Below are 15816 nucleotides of genomic sequence, written 5' to 3' on the forward strand. Positions count from 1 at the left end.
CTACTACCTATTTAGTACCTCTGGACTGCTGCCCAAACGGCAAGTGCCCAATCAATCTATAAACCACCCACACACATGAAGGAAGAGAATATTTAGAAGACTTTGCTCCACGTGGAGTCCAAATCGTACAATAGTACTCCGCATGTATGGAAGAATCCCACAGCTTATATACAATTCAACTTTACCCTATATATAATCATTATGATTGTTATTACCTTCTCAATGACCAGCTGTAAGCTTGAAAGAAACAAGAAGAATACCTTAACATGCCTAAGAAACATGATTGCAAAGTACAGAGTACAGAAAGTGCCGGGCCAGGGTAGTAATTGAATCTACATACAACAATCCAAGTTTCATAGCAGAGCTATTCCATAAACCAGCAGCTGTATTTCAGCTGCGGATATTTATTCAAATACTACTTACATCCTTGTTCACATAATGTTCAAGCTTAAGATTAATGTGCATTAAAGGATCAGATCCGATATCTGCCATGTGTCCTGGTCGAGCATTTATTTTACTGGCACATAGCATATATACATACCAATAGACGTGCTTTGGCGCTAGGGCCCAATCTACTGAATTTGAATGACCAACGGTATCATTCTTGTCATTTTTCCTACCTATTCAGTTAGGCTGGTTATGGGGTCACTTGCTCCGCACGCCTCTGCTGATCATCAGGTCCCTTGTACAGTAAAACACGGATATAAGCAACGAAAGTGGCTCGGCTCTAAATTTGCTTATATTAGGATTTTGCTTAAATTGGAAAAGTGGATATATATATATATATAGATAGATAGCACCATATTACTCTACTGCACCATACTGAATAGAAGAACGCTTATATTGATCAATATAATTATTTTATTAGATACAAGGCATATACTGCATGGTCAGGTAAAGAATGACTGGATATCAGCCTGGCGCTGTGCTTGAGCTTTTATCTGTAGAAGGAGCCTTTCCTGGCGTATAAGAAGCCGGATAAGGTCCATATCTCCATCAATTTGCTGTTCCTGATAAAGGACCAATGTATACTAGCCCTCTAATGCCTCTGTAGCTGTAATTATTTGGTAGAGGCTGTATATCCCCATCCTCATCACTATCCACAGCTTCGGCTGGTGCAAACTGACTTAAAACTGCAGAATCAATGTCCATAAGACTATCATCAACCTGCTCGTCTGCAGGATTCAAAAACTGATTAATATCCATAATATCACGGATACTATTTGAGAGCTTTAGATTTTGAAGTCCTTGCTTTATCTCATTTATGTTTATAAGTTGCTCATCAATAAGCTCATTACTATCTTCAACAGAAAGAGTCTTTTTAAAGCAGTTTCTGACTGTATCTTTAGATAGATCAAGTTCCCAGGCAGAAATTGCCCATCGAATTGCTTGCAAAACAGTCATAGTAGACAGTGGATCAAAACCACGGTTATATTGAGTCATCAAATATAAAACCCATTGCTTTTTCCAATATGCCTTCCATGTACGGATAATCCCTTGGTCAAGCAGCTGATATCTTGATGTTGACCAGGCTGGAAGCCATATAACTACCGTATTCTGTAATTGTTGGTTTATTTCCTCAAATGCAGCCTCATGAGCAGAAAAATTGTCTATTAAAAGAGCAAATTTTCGGCCTTGCATCTTCTTATCAAACCAAAGAAGCCATTCCTTAAATATATCACCAGTCATCCACGCCTTCTTATTATGGCGCCAATAGCAGCCAAGACTCTCAATATTTATACCAGCTGCAGCAAAGGCTTTTGGCCGTTTAGCTGTTCCAATAAACCAGATGGGAAGGAGTTCTGAAGCATCTGAATTGCAACAAAAATGTGCAGTTATTCGGGCCTTTTCTCTCTTGCGGCCAGGAATTGAGCATGTAGATAAACTCCGGTCTGGGATCATTTTCTAATATTGACCTGTCTCATCGCAGTTAAAGATATCTTGAGGCGCGTATGTATTAAGGACGCGCCGGATTAAGACCATTTCACTAGCTGCATCTTCAGATAGACTTCCAGCTTCACCAAATAGACTTCTCTGCTTAATATTCCTGCGTGATTGGAAGCCACGAAGCCAGCCATTGCTAAACTGGGGCATCTTTTTTTCCGGATAGACCTCCGACCAGAACTCCCTCCCTTTTCGACGAATAACCTCCTGAGATATTATTATCTTTCCCTCAGCCCGTTTTATCCAGTCAAACAATGCCTTTTCCAGCTCTGGCCAGGATTCTGTACGGCGTTGCTTATCTTCTGCTTGATGCGCTTTAATATCGTCAAGGCAAACCGGGAGGAAAGGATTCGGCTAATCGAGGAGCGGTCAATCGGCTGGTTATATGTCCTTGAAACCACCTAGAAAGCTCCGCTAGTGAGAGATAAGGCTTTAGATTGTATTGAGCTCGAAGGGCAGCCTTCTGTGCTTTAAAATAGCACGTTGCGACCTCGACCATTTTGAAGTGGAATGCGGGGGGTCTGAATAAGCAATTTTGTGACTCTAATATAAGCAAATTTGTATAGGAGATAAAGAAAAATTAAGCAACGATCTAATATTGGAGTATTAAGCAAATTTTATATGTAAAATCAATTTGGACACCATGTCCCGTTGCATATATTGGAAATTTTCTTGTATTAGGTGTTGCTTATATCTGTGTTTTACTGTAGTTAAGTATTTAGGACAGCTAGTAAGTAGGTATGCTACATAATCCTGATGGAATAGTACAACAAACAGTCTAGCTGAGAATTCTTCCCTATTCTGTTTCACATAAAGCCCTGGTGTCAAGCATTGTAAGACCTGTTATAAATATCACCAGCAGTCACAATTCTTGGGGTGGGTGTTCTTTGAAGTGCTCTTAGCATTTTGAGCCATTTCATGCATTGTAAACGCTCTGCCTGTCCTTTTTTCTTTTGTTCCGTCAACTGTCTCAACCAAATACAGTCTGGACATTTATTCTCTTTGGTAACTTCCGATTGAAAACAGACAGGTTTATATCGGCCAGTTTCCTTAGTTTTATTGCTGCATGTGACCTAGCAGCTCCTTCGCTGCCATGAGCTCACCTTGCGCATAGTCCCGAAGTTGACGGTTCAGGGATCGCCGTTTCACAATAGCCTCCAGACCATGTTTTGCAAAAGTATTCAATCTTTCAATATTGGAAAGTGTTTCCACTGTCGGCAATGAAGCTTGCAGATGACCTTTTCGGTGTTTTATAGCTGAAAACGTGGAAGTAGCCTAAAACGAGATATATAAAAAGGGTGAGTCAGCTATCATACAACATTCATAGGAAAGGTAACCTCAGTGCAACTGGGACATTGATAAGCATCCTATGATTTTAACTTGAAACCAACAGCGCTCGATAGGCAAAAAGACGAAAAATTGGGGGGGGGGAAGTCATAAAGTGACGACTATTACAGGTGAGGGAATTGGTATTGATGACAGTAACATACCAAAGCCAAACCGTAGAAACCCCTCAAATAATCTTCACAAAGCTCGACACTCCTGCAAAAATATTGTATGGAGCGCTCTAGGTATTGGCTAGAGGCTTCCATGCTCAAAAAACACGCGGAGATATATAAGAGTTCACCTAATCGAGCATGAATCTAAAGAATAGGGTCAATTATTTTCTCGATGCAAAATACGCCAGCTAGTACCGAAACATACATTCCAGGCACTAGGTGCTATTAAGAGAGCTTCCTCGAGACTGAATATTGCTTGTGAACTCATCCCTTGTGCATAGTATAATTCTGCGAGTTCACACCAGGCCTCTGCATCGGTCGGGACAGCATTCAGGAAATCCACTAAGCTGCTAATCGCCAGCTCTGGCTTCCCTATTGTTCGCAACAACGCAACACGGCGCTTTAATATGGGCTGTTGGAGAACGTCAGCAGTAGAACCACCACTGAATTTATCATTACAGACCAAATTCACTGGGTTCTCTGAGAGCGATACGTCATATCTTCGAAGACATTCTTCAAGATCAGACTGGTTTTCTGCAACCGCCTCCTCATACAAACCCCGTAGACTCATTATTTTCTCATTTGATGGGCCAAACCGTAGCGTTAACTGATCAAGACATAACAAAGCCGATTGATCATTACCGGATTGCAGGCAAGAAAAGAAAAGCTGCTGGATTATGCCATATTTATCAGGATTCTCTTTATTGCATATCAGAGAATAGATTGGGTTGCTCTCCAAGCCAAGTTGCTGACTTAGAATTACAGGGGCTTGCTGCGAGAAATGAAGAGCTGCGGGTGGACTTGAACTGTGGATAGTTGGGGGTTCAGGAGTAACATGGGCCATTATGCTCGTTCTGGATGTGCACAATATACGCAGCAGTTGGCAAAGATAAGTTTCAAAAATCAAAGGAATGGATATTTGAGCACTCGTACTCCATATTCCGTATTATGATGCTAATAGCATACAGTACTCCGATTGTCAACCAGCACATAGACGAGTACCTGCTAGTATCTGATCTAACCCGATGTGGAAGCGGTTATCTGCCAGACTAGGTACCTTAGGTACTCCGTACCCGTTTAGTTACAGTATGTAACTATGTACTACGTAATCTGTAGGTAAATCTGGTGAATCCGGCAAAGGTCATGTAATCAAATACAATAAGAATTGGAACCTTAAGCCAAGGACCATGTGTAGTTAATTATTTTAAACACAGGCTACTCACTTTTTTGCAGCAATATGTACCTAGTACGCCTCCTACTATAACAATAATATCTTTGAATTACAAATACATAATCATCCTCAAGAACTACTATCAGCTCACCCCTCTCTTTCTCTGATATGACTCCAGTTGCTCTTGTGGAATGAAAGCAACGTAATTCAGCAGACTGAGTTACAATGTCAGTATTTCTCCTTAGTTACATGGCTACAGTTGCTAAACACCGCTGGTTACCAGGTTTGAGAAGTCTCTTTTTGACCTCATCAAAGGTCTAAGAAACCATAAGGGGTCAGAGGAGGACTATGTGCAGGATAGTCTTCGAGAATGTAAGGCTGAGATCAAGTCACAGGACATGGGTATGTGCATTGCGGCGTAATAGCCCTTATCAGAACTGACGTGCATAGACAAGAAAGCTACTGCGCTATTGAAATTGATATACCTGGAGATGTTTGGTTATGATATGTCTTGGGCTTCGTTTCATGTCCTAGAAGTCATGTCCTGCACTAAGTACCTACAAAAACGGGCAGGCTACCTAGCCGCTGTTCAGAGCTTCAGACCAGATACTGAAGTGTTGATGCTAGCCACAAACTTATTGAAAAAGGTTTGGATTAATATGATCTATATCTGTCCTTTTTTTTTTTTCTTCTGGTCTAATGAAGTCACGCAATAGGACCTAATATCATCAAATATCTCAAACATGGCGCTGCCTTTAATAACACTGCCCAACATCATTACCCCTTCTCTCGCCATATCTCTACTTCCGGAGGTCTTATCGCGACTGTCTCACTCTTATGCTGTGGTTCGCAAAAAGGCAGTCGTGTGTCTTTATAGACTTGCTTTGGTCTACCCAGAAGCATTGAAGCTAGCATGGCCCAAAATCAAGGACCGTCTCATGGATGATGAAGAAGATAGCAGCGTTACTACAGCAGTTATCAATGTTGTGTGCGAGTTGGGATGGAGAAGACCACACGACTTCCTACCCCTTGCGCCAAGGCTCTTCGATTTGTTAGTAGATGGAGGCAACAATTGGATGGCAATAAAGATAATAAAACTTGTAGGGTTTCATTTCAGTACAGTGGGTTTGTTCGCTGCTAATAAACTTAGTTCGCGACCTTGACTCCTTTGGAACCACGGCTGATACGAAAGCTTCTCCGGCCACTGATGAATATAATTGAAACAACCACCGCCATGTCGTTACTTTACGAATGCATCAATGGTATAATACAAGGAGGCATATTGAATGGTAATGAGGGACTTGATGAGAACGAAGAGATCGTAAGCCTCTGCGTTGGGAAGCTTCGAGGCATGATAGTGACGGATTCTGATCCTAACCGTGAGCTCCCTTTGCTTTATCGTGTGGAATGGCATTGACGTTATAGCAAAGTCAAGTACGTTGCGCTTCTCTCTTATAATAGAATCGTGACTTCATACCCTACCTTAGTTTCGACTCATCAAGATGTCATCATGAGCTGTCTGGAAGATCCAGATATTTCGATCCGGCTGCAAGCCCTTGAGCTTGCAGCACGAATGATCAGTAGTGATACTCTACAACAAATGGTGAATCGACTTACTGGTCAGCTCATTGATGCACGCCAGATCAAGGGCGGTCATACAGATGTTCGAAAAAGTATGCATAGCGGATGGGAGGACACAGGGTTGCAGGAGCAGGAATCACACAGTGTATCGTTTGCTTTACCGGCTGATTACATTGTTGAAGTCCTCCATCGGATCTTGGACATGTGCTCGCATAACAATTACTCAGACCTGCCCGACTTCGTGTGGTATGTGGAAATCCTAGGGCAATTAGTGACGTTGATACCTCCAGCCAGCGAAGGGCCCTTTTCCGAATTTATGACACACCAGGATGTTACAAGTGTCACCAGGAAAAACATCGCCCTCCGGATCGGATCTGAAATACGCAATGTTGCTGTTCGAGTTATGGATGTTCGCAGGGAAGCCACTATAGCTGCCGAATCCCTGCTCCTAACTGACAAGAGACAATCCCTATTTTTCGTGTTATCCGATGCAGTCGATGGCATTCTGGGACCTCTCGCTTGGGTAGTCGGTGAATATGCGACGCACCTCTCGTCCCCTATACAGACTTTACAGTCATTGGTAGATATGTCAAGTATATCATTGCCAGCAAGGACTCTTTCTCTATACATACAAGCTATTCCTAAAGTTATCGTCAGCCTCATACAGAATGACAGTGAAACTTGGCATGCGAAGCGGCTATATGAAACGTCTCTCTTACTTGCTCAAGTGCAGGTATTTCTCGAAACTCTATCTACTCATCCAGATTTAGATGTGCAAGAGAGGGCCATCGAATTTCTGGAGGTCGTGCGTTTAGCAACAGATGCAATCCAACCAGGCAACTGCGAACTGGGCGATGAACCCTTTTTATTGTCTTCCATTATTCCGAGCTTGTTTCGTGGCCTTGAACTAAACCCGGTGGCAACTAATGCCCAGAGGAAGGTTCCATTGCCGGACCGCCTTTTACTAAATCAAACATTTAACAACAATCTTTACGGACTATTCCGCAACAGACCAGAGGAGTGTTTTAGGCTTGGCACCCAACTACCCACTCAGGATTTCTACTATATTAATAGTCCGTCGGTACTTAGCAGACCATTTGATCGATTCACATCATCTGATACGACTTTCGACTCTTATCAGGACTCCTTTGCCAGTCTTGTGGATGAAGGGACTGATGTGATAAAGCGAAACGTGGAGCGCAGAGAAAGAAATCAAGATGACCCATTTTACATTGGCGCTGATGATAGATCACCTAGTACTCCCAACCACTTTTACCAACCGTTCAACAGGTCACATGGTGATGAGCTTGATATTGACTCTATTCCTATAATTGATCTCAAACTAGATGATGGGAGAATCCATCACACAGGTTCCATTTCTCGTGATCATCGAAGGCCGCTTGGGTCACACCCTAAGAAACATCATATTGCCTCTGATGAGACAATTGGACGTGATGATTTATCGGATGCAGGGAGTTTTGACGAATTAAATATGGTCAAGCGGTCTCCCCTCCAGGTTGACTCCAGTGGTCTTAAACACCTTTCATTGGAGGGAGAAGGCGTGTACCCAAGCAACCGAAAAACCCCTGGACTGCCTGGGCATGATGCTGAAATGGCTGTAGCAATGCAGAAGGTTGAGAGGTTGCGTTTAGAGATGCAAAGGGCTTCTGAGCGAGTTCGTGCACATGAGCACCCAGCTGAGGGAACATTGGTAAAGAAGAAAAGGAAAGTGAAAAAGTCTAGGGTTAGTGGGCTTCATAGGGGTGTTGATCCATTATACCGTGAAGATATCGTGGAAGGCGATTGTGCCAACCAAAAAGCGCCTGCAGCAATGACTAAGAAAAAAAGGCTGAGGAAGCGGTCGACATCGGTACAGCCCGAGCGTTAGTTTTAATCCATTCATTAATTCCTTGGAGCTGACTTGGAGTCATCCTTGCGCGTTTCGGGGTGTGCAAACTTCCCGCAGCCTTCCTTGGTGCGAACTCAGTGTATAGTACGAAACTCAAAGCGTGATTTGAACACTATCCCCGGATCGCATTTTCGGTTGGGTAGTAGAAAGTGGCATTAAGACTGAACTAGCCTTACTGGAGTTACACGCAACGCCCGACTAAATTACAGATATTGATGAGAGGTCCAAATAGCTGCCAATCCAATAGTACTTAACAAAGGCATGGACAGAATTCCAGCTTCCTAATAGTACGAAGTTCAAAAGCTCTAATCGCGGCTTTAGCTTGACACAGCGATTAGAACACGTTTCCGCAAAGCCATATGCCAATGGCATCAATTTAACTCAGGATATACAGTATTGCTCAGCGCAATAACACGTCTCCATTGATAGGAAATGTGTAGTCGGTAGTTCTATAGAGACATGCGATTGAGCATTGCAACAGCAGCTGACCATAGTTCTGGGATAATCCTCAGGAGCTCAAAAGCAAGCCCACCACAAATAACAAAGGCAAGGATAACTACTAATTTTTTAGCCATGTTTATTGTAATGTAAGCCATGATTAACATACCAACCCAGCCAGTAGACACCGGGGACTTCGCGTTCTGCTTTTGCCTCACCGTCGCTGTTCCTTTCCCACGTTTGGCAGCCTCATTTTTTGCATACTTGTCGTTCGCTCTTCGTTGCTGTGGGGTTTGTGCCTAAAGTTTTATATTAGAGCCCATCGTCCTAGCAACTGTGAAACAGTTCAATTGTGGAAGTAGAAGCAACTCCGTCATACCATGATATGCTCTGAATGTGTAGGCCAGCTGATTTTTACACAGTCTTAAAACGTGAGGAACTGCGCATTGGAACAGTTAATAATACACTCCAGTCCGTAGTGATCTTGAGAAAGCTGGTATCTGTAGTTGTAATTAATGGGGAAAGGGTGCTATCATACTACTGGACACAACCATGTAAGAGATATCTAGTACACTCAAAGAGGCCACGTTGCTATGGAGTACGGACCGTTTTAGTATAACAATCACTATTTTTAGATACTCCTCTGTATATTCTGTGGAGTAAAACCCACTATCATCAACCATTATAGGAATTAGCCAGTTGTAGGACCTAAATTAGATAGCTATTTTTATTATCTATATAAAATTACTCAAATAACTCTTGTGTTATGACTTCAGAATTTTGTCTAGTACACGGGAACTGCTTGAGCCACATTGTTTGCCACTACCTAATCTGGACTAGTTGTAAAGTGTAGTGGCTGTTTGCACGTGACTAGATCGTATGTCAATGTTACATCCTAGATCCCACTCTGGCATGGAACACCATTGTTCCGGGGCCGGGAGTCATGTTGACTCCTGAAATTACTAACTTAAGTGTTGGGAGGATAACGTATTCAATTCCAACCACCGAGCTGCCACCTCTGATAGCATATAAAATAATCCTTTTTACAACATCCACATCTCAATAACAGAGCACCAAGAGAGGCTAGATTATATATATTGCTGTAGTATTATAGGAATATTTGTATATTGTACTTTCAGCTCCTTAACCTGGCTAGATCTCTGTATTACGCTATTACGGTGGTATTTTTATATTTTTTTGATATTGTTGTATACTTATGCCGGGGGGGGATTTAAAAATATAATTAGTTATACTTCTTAAATTTATATAAAGTTAGCAATCAAAGTATAGAGTGCATTGTAAGGGGCTAGAGCCCCTCAGCCTACTCGGGCCCTTAGCCCTCGTGTTTCCTCGCCTGCCACATGATTAGTATATTGATTAGTACACTCTATCATGTGACTTCTTCCCCCCCTTATTTCGCAATCGTCTCATCGCTGTTTCCTCTTCTCTTTCCTCTTCGACGATTCCTTTTGTATCCACCCTAGTTATTAGGTTATAGAGGTTTAGCCCTTGACATGCATGCCTGTATTTGTTGAGATTTTGAGGTAGTAGAAAGTACTATTTTATATTCAAGAGAGGCTGCGGCTCAGTAGTTGAATACTTGGCTAAGTAGCAGGTAAACGAGTCTAGTCGGCCCCCTTGTATCGCATATGAAAAGGCACTTTCTAACGTTACCTCAGTATCCCACAACAATCATCGGAGAAAGACGGTAGGGGCAGTAAGGTGTAGTGAATATTAGTAATATCTTTAGAATTAATACGGTTTGTTAATTATTTTATACCTAATTTTATATAAAATATAGATCAAAATATTTTTAAAGGTTTTTGTAGGTTTATGTCCTATGGCTTATAATTTCATATAGTTTGGTAATATTTTATAGACATTGTAAATGGATAATATACTAGGCACCTATTTTAATATACCCCCCGTAGCTTTTGATATTTAGTAGATATATCAAATACAGCTGATAAGTAGGTATATTAAATAAGCTTTTTTTATTAGTAATTTTTAAAATATTTTACATGTTAAAAAGCTATTATTATTTTTATTACCAGTGTGAAGGGTAGGTCGAGAATTAGCCAAGCTTAGGTCTTGAATCCTTATTAATAAGCTAAGCATACAGTGACGCAAAGCTATGGTAGTATTTAATAACGCGTTAATATATTGTCATAATCTTATTAACTGTATTGTTGTTATCTTATCTATGGGCGCTCTATATATTATTTTAATCTATTCGAAGGAGAAGAGGTCAAGGATTAGTTTTTAGTATATCTTGATATAAGATATAGTGATTTTTTCTACTGTCTTAGCCTGACTGGTTGACCTACCGGCCAAGTAGATTTATCAAAACTAGAGCAAAATTATTAGTTATTTTGAATACTGAAATGTAAATTATACTAGTGGAAATAACTATTTAAATTACTAGAATTTAATTTAAATCAACAATTTTAAATTCCATATAATAATTATTAAATAATTAGTCTTAGCAAAAAAATTAATATTTAAAACAAGAATAAAGTATATTAATATCCGAAACTATTGGCCATAAAAAATTTAAGTATTTAATATTATAAATAGATGCTAAATTAAAATACCTATAGACAGTTTAACCAAGCTGTTATTAAAATCACAAGAATTTATAAAAGTTTAATTTTTTAGCTGCTTAATTAATTAGCCTATGAAATAATAGGTATAGTAGCCTTTTAAGGCTTTTTATTTTTTGTTATTTATATGTACAAGCATTACTAGCAAGTATAAATATTAATTTAAATAAATTTAAATTATTAAAGATTATATATCCTAAATATTTTATAGCTATGTGTTGGAAATAGGAGCCCAATATATCAGGCACCAATTACTACTGCAAAATATCAGCAAAACCATGGAAAAATTATGAGTCATAATTTATGAGTCACAGAAAACTATAAAATATTTAATCTATTTCTACGAGATTCTATGAGAAATTAATTAGCTATATAACTCTGTTAATTTTAAAGCAAGTCTTACCTAAACTTTAATACAGATTTAATTACCTAAAAAGGAAACTAAAATGCGAATATAAAAGCAGGTCCTCGCAAGCAATTTTTGTAATAATAAAACAAGCAATTTTATTCTTTATATTATTATTATAAGAATATAAGAATAGACTATTAAAGATATTACTAATATTAGGTGTTCTATATATAGGACAAACCTTATTCTAATTAAGGTTAAAGCTATAATTAGTTAGGCATAGGTTTTACCTTATAAGGTTTAGTGCAAACCTTATTATACTTATTAGTATTAATATCAAGCAGGTTAATATTAATACTATATAAATTTAACGGTGTCAACAATTTTATCAAGCTAAAATAACTAGCTATTATTGTTTAATAATATCAGGATTATTACTTAAAATAAGGGTGTTTAGGATTATATAGATCCTGATATAGGTATTAAACCAAATATACTAAGAAAGCCTTAGTACCCTAATATTTTAAATATTAATAAAAGGGCTAGTTTAATACTGGACCTTAATACTAAAAAGCGTGACCTATAGCGTGATACTATTTGTGAATATAATATAAAATCTAGGAATATAATTAAATAATTAATAGTATATAAATTAATATCCTATAATAATAAGCAAGCTATTATAGGAAATAATTCAGCCTTAAATATATTATTAATATTAAAATCTGAAATAGCACCTTTTAATAAATCCCGAAAAAGATATATTATTTAAAAATATTATATAATTTAAAACCCTTAGTTAGCTTTATTAAATTATAGATTTCCTAATAGGAAAATATCTATACTAAAGCAGTAGAGCTAAATATAGGTAAAATTTAGCAAAGTGCAAGACCTTTATATAATTTTATTAAAGCTACTTTAATTATTTCACCGAATTTTGCAGAATTATGGATAAGCTAATTGGAAAAAAAAAAAAAAATAATAAAAAAATACCTTTATTCTTCCAAATAACTAAAAAGGTTCAGGGATTTGATTAAACTAAACCAACCAAAGCCTTTAAAACAGATAAATATTGCGTAGGTAATATTTAAAGACATAATTATACTATACAAAGGCCTTGTCCGTGCAATTTAAAGCCAAATAATAGTTACCACTATTTTAACAAATACAAGCCAGCTCTCACGAGGGTATAATATTCCCTTAAAGTATTTACTAGCCAGCAAAGCCTTTTACAATACACAATTATACTACTAGAATAATAAAAAAATATTCACACCTAGACGCTCTGCATTATCTAGTTAATAATAAAAATTGCAAAGTTAGAGACGTATATAGTATTTTAATAAAATAAATAAGTATATAAAAAATATTTTAGTAGTTTTATATAGAAAACTAAATACTATATTTATCTTATTTTTATTCTACTTTATTACTCTTAATATCTAATATATATATATAACTTTACAGAACTATAAAAAGTTGTATTATTAATTATAGAATCAGACTTGCCTAACTTGCTTGCTGGAAACCATAGTCTACAACCCTTTATTATACTAGTTCTAGGAATAATAATACCTGTATTAAACACAACTTTGCAGGTTCAATCCAACTATAATAAAAATAATAATAAAAGGCCTTCTATAATTAATACTTTACCTCTTCGAATAATATCCGATAGCGTGAACCTAAATAATATCCGAAAAATAGTTCTAAAACCATTAAAAAATAATATAAATTAATAGTTTAATATCTTTAAAAAGCAGTGGATAGTAAAAAGCTTTGGTTGGATTATTATAGGTCTTTAAGAATAACTAGACTAATATATAAACAAAACTATTACTGTTTTTATTTAATAACTTGTTCCTGACAGCAAATACAACCTCCTAGACTAATATAATACTACAAGACAGCAGTTTAAGGTCTTAGAGAAAAAAAAATAGCAATTATTGCAACCTGGTATTATATAAAAGAAACTAGCTAAGTTTTATAACTATTATAAACTAGATAATATCTTTATTTAGAATACTTATAATTAACTTTATAGAATAGTATAGAAATTACAAGCGAAATTACTATATATAAAAGACCTTAAATAAAAAAATAATATTCAACCAACTTCTCGCATTGCTCCCGGAGGAATACAAAGCTGTACAAGATATGCTTAATACCTAAAAAAAAGTCTTTAAAAAAATATTAACAACACCCTTGAAACGCTGGAAAAAAAAAAAAGATAAATTAAAAGGTGCAAAAGTCAAGGACACACACCTAGCTTAAGACTGCCAGAAAGGTTAGAAGGGATCTCGCAGCTAATAATATAATTGTAATTATAATTATAGCTATTTAAGACACCAAGACACGCGATTAAAAATATAATAAGAAATCTTGTTAGTAATATAGCACCTCTAGTAAAAGCTTTAACTACAAGCCAAGAAAGCAATCGCATCAAGCTACTACTAAAAAAAATAAAAAATCTTATTATATTATATAATAACAAACACCCATGGGATAAGTACCTAGATTGCTTTAAACTTAAAAAGCTATATATAAAACTTTAAAAATACTACTAAAAAAAAAAAAAAAAAGCATATATATATAATACAGACTTGTAATTTAGCTTAAAAAAAAAAAAAAAATTAAATTTAGTATCTAAATTATTTTAATTAGACCTAGATTCTAATTCTAACTTTAATAATAAAAAAGGTATACCTAACACAGCTTATAAAAGCTTCTAAGTTTACTTATAAAGCTTTATTAGACTTATTTATATTAACTAACAAAGAATTTATTCTCTGTGTTAATAAATAAATTATACCAGTGTAATATTATATATAACTAGTAATTAAAAGCTATTTACTAAGCTTTTATGCGATCACAACCAAACGCAAGGTATAAACAGGTGCTGGATAACTATTAATTTAAGGCTATGGCACTATACAGCTAAGCAACACCTATTATAATAAGATTATATTACAAAATATTTTATATATTCCTGGCTTAAGCACAAATCTAGTTTTTATCCATGTCCTGTGCGAACAAGGATTACAAGGTATTATTACTAAAAGGGTATATTATTCTACTGCAACTAAATATTAGTATCACAGGCAATAATTAAAAATAACCTATATATATTATTAAATAGTTTTTATTAAATATTATAAAATGCGCCTATATAATATAAAAAATTAGTAATTTACTAAAACTAGGACCCCACGCGCACTATAAATAAAAAAAAAAAAAAAAAAAAAAATATATAACTTATAGTATTAATAAATATACTATTTTTATAAAAGCAAGCTATAAAATCTTTATAAAATTATAAATTTTAAAAACCAATTTCTTGCTAAGCGGAGCCTAAAGTATGCGATGTTTATATAAAAATAAAAATAGTTAAATATAAAGGCTAAAAGTAAAATAAAAAGTCTAAATTATTAAAATAAATATATTTAAATATCTGCAGCCCTTTACTAATAATACTTAACAGTAATTACTGGTTTATTAAAATTATAAATAGCTATATTTAAAAGCACTGGGTACTACTAATTTTTAACAGGGTGGCAGTACCCATAGTACTGGAATAAAAAAAGCAAGCCGAATTAAAATCTAATTATAAGTTAAAGGCTATGCTTATTAATAACACAAGAGAACTTATAAAAAAAATGCAAAGTATAGAAAAAAAGTAATAAACTAAAAATTTAATTAATAATTCTGTACACCTCGCACTAAAACATCCAGCTAAATATATAATACAAGTAACTAAAAAAGATATATAGGCTATACTTAAGCAGGCTTTATTATTAATAAAATTTTATAAAGCTGTAAAAGCGCATGCATATATTTATAATTAGGTAGTAATACTATAGTCTGTAATAAATAAAGACAAAGATATAATACCTAAAAAGCTATAAACAGGATCTTGCCCTTAAATTATATATATAAAAATCTAGGGGAGTGAATATTATTTATATACTAATTTTTAATTAGTCCCTGGTAGTAACAAACTTACTAATTATAAACAAGTTAAAATTTTTATTAAATATAATAAAAAATCCACTAAGCAGTACTATATTTATATGCTAGATTTTTATTATATTATTTAAGTATTAATAGTTATTTTTAATAAAGATATACCCGGTGGTATAATTAATTTAAAGCTGTAAATCAAGTCCACCTTTACTATGTTACTAGATAGGAATCTTGTAGGTCGACCAAGAAAGCAGGATAAAATATTACCAGACTTGCTAGATAGCTTACCAGAACCAGCTAGTAACATAAAACAGTAGCTAAAAGTTTTAACTACAACCACTCTAATAATTGCCATTAAA

General features: G+C 35.9%; 3 protein-coding genes across 3 annotated transcripts; 2 read left to right on the forward strand and 1 right to left on the reverse strand.

The window, feature by feature from the left end:
- Positions 1–3000: 3000 nt before the first annotated feature.
- ATNIH1004_011115 (uncharacterized protein) lies at positions 3001–4014 on the reverse strand (the record flags this gene model as incomplete). The annotated part of the gene is made up of 3 exons (XM_033575681.1): positions 3001–3219; positions 3649–3855; positions 3907–4014. 3 exons carry the CDS (start codon positions 4012–4014, stop codon positions 3001–3003), a joined length of 534 nt encoding a protein of 177 aa, XP_033421536.1.
- Positions 4015–4805: 791 nt separating this feature from the next.
- Positions 4806–6031, forward strand: APL5_1 (AP-3 complex subunit delta; the record flags this gene model as incomplete). Its single annotated transcript, XM_033575682.1, has 5 exons — positions 4806–4816; positions 4898–5016; positions 5065–5134; positions 5492–5588; positions 5765–6031. The coding sequence occupies 5 exons, from the start codon at positions 4806–4808 to the stop codon at positions 6029–6031; spliced, it is 564 nt and encodes a 187-aa protein (XP_033421537.1).
- Positions 6032–6124: 93 nt separating this feature from the next.
- Positions 6125–8083, forward strand: APL5_2 (AP-3 complex subunit delta; the record flags this gene model as incomplete). Its single annotated transcript, XM_033575683.1, has 1 exon — positions 6125–8083. One exon carries the CDS (start codon positions 6125–6127, stop codon positions 8081–8083), a length of 1959 nt encoding a protein of 652 aa, XP_033421538.1.
- Between the last annotated feature and the right edge of the window lie 7733 nt (positions 8084–15816).

Source organism: Aspergillus tanneri (genome assembly GCF_003426965.1).
Source record: "Aspergillus tanneri strain NIH1004 chromosome Unknown AapTan_8_pilon_pilon_pilon, whole genome shotgun sequence".
In the NCBI taxonomy this organism is placed as follows: Eukaryota; Fungi; Ascomycota; class Eurotiomycetes; order Eurotiales; family Aspergillaceae; genus Aspergillus; species Aspergillus tanneri.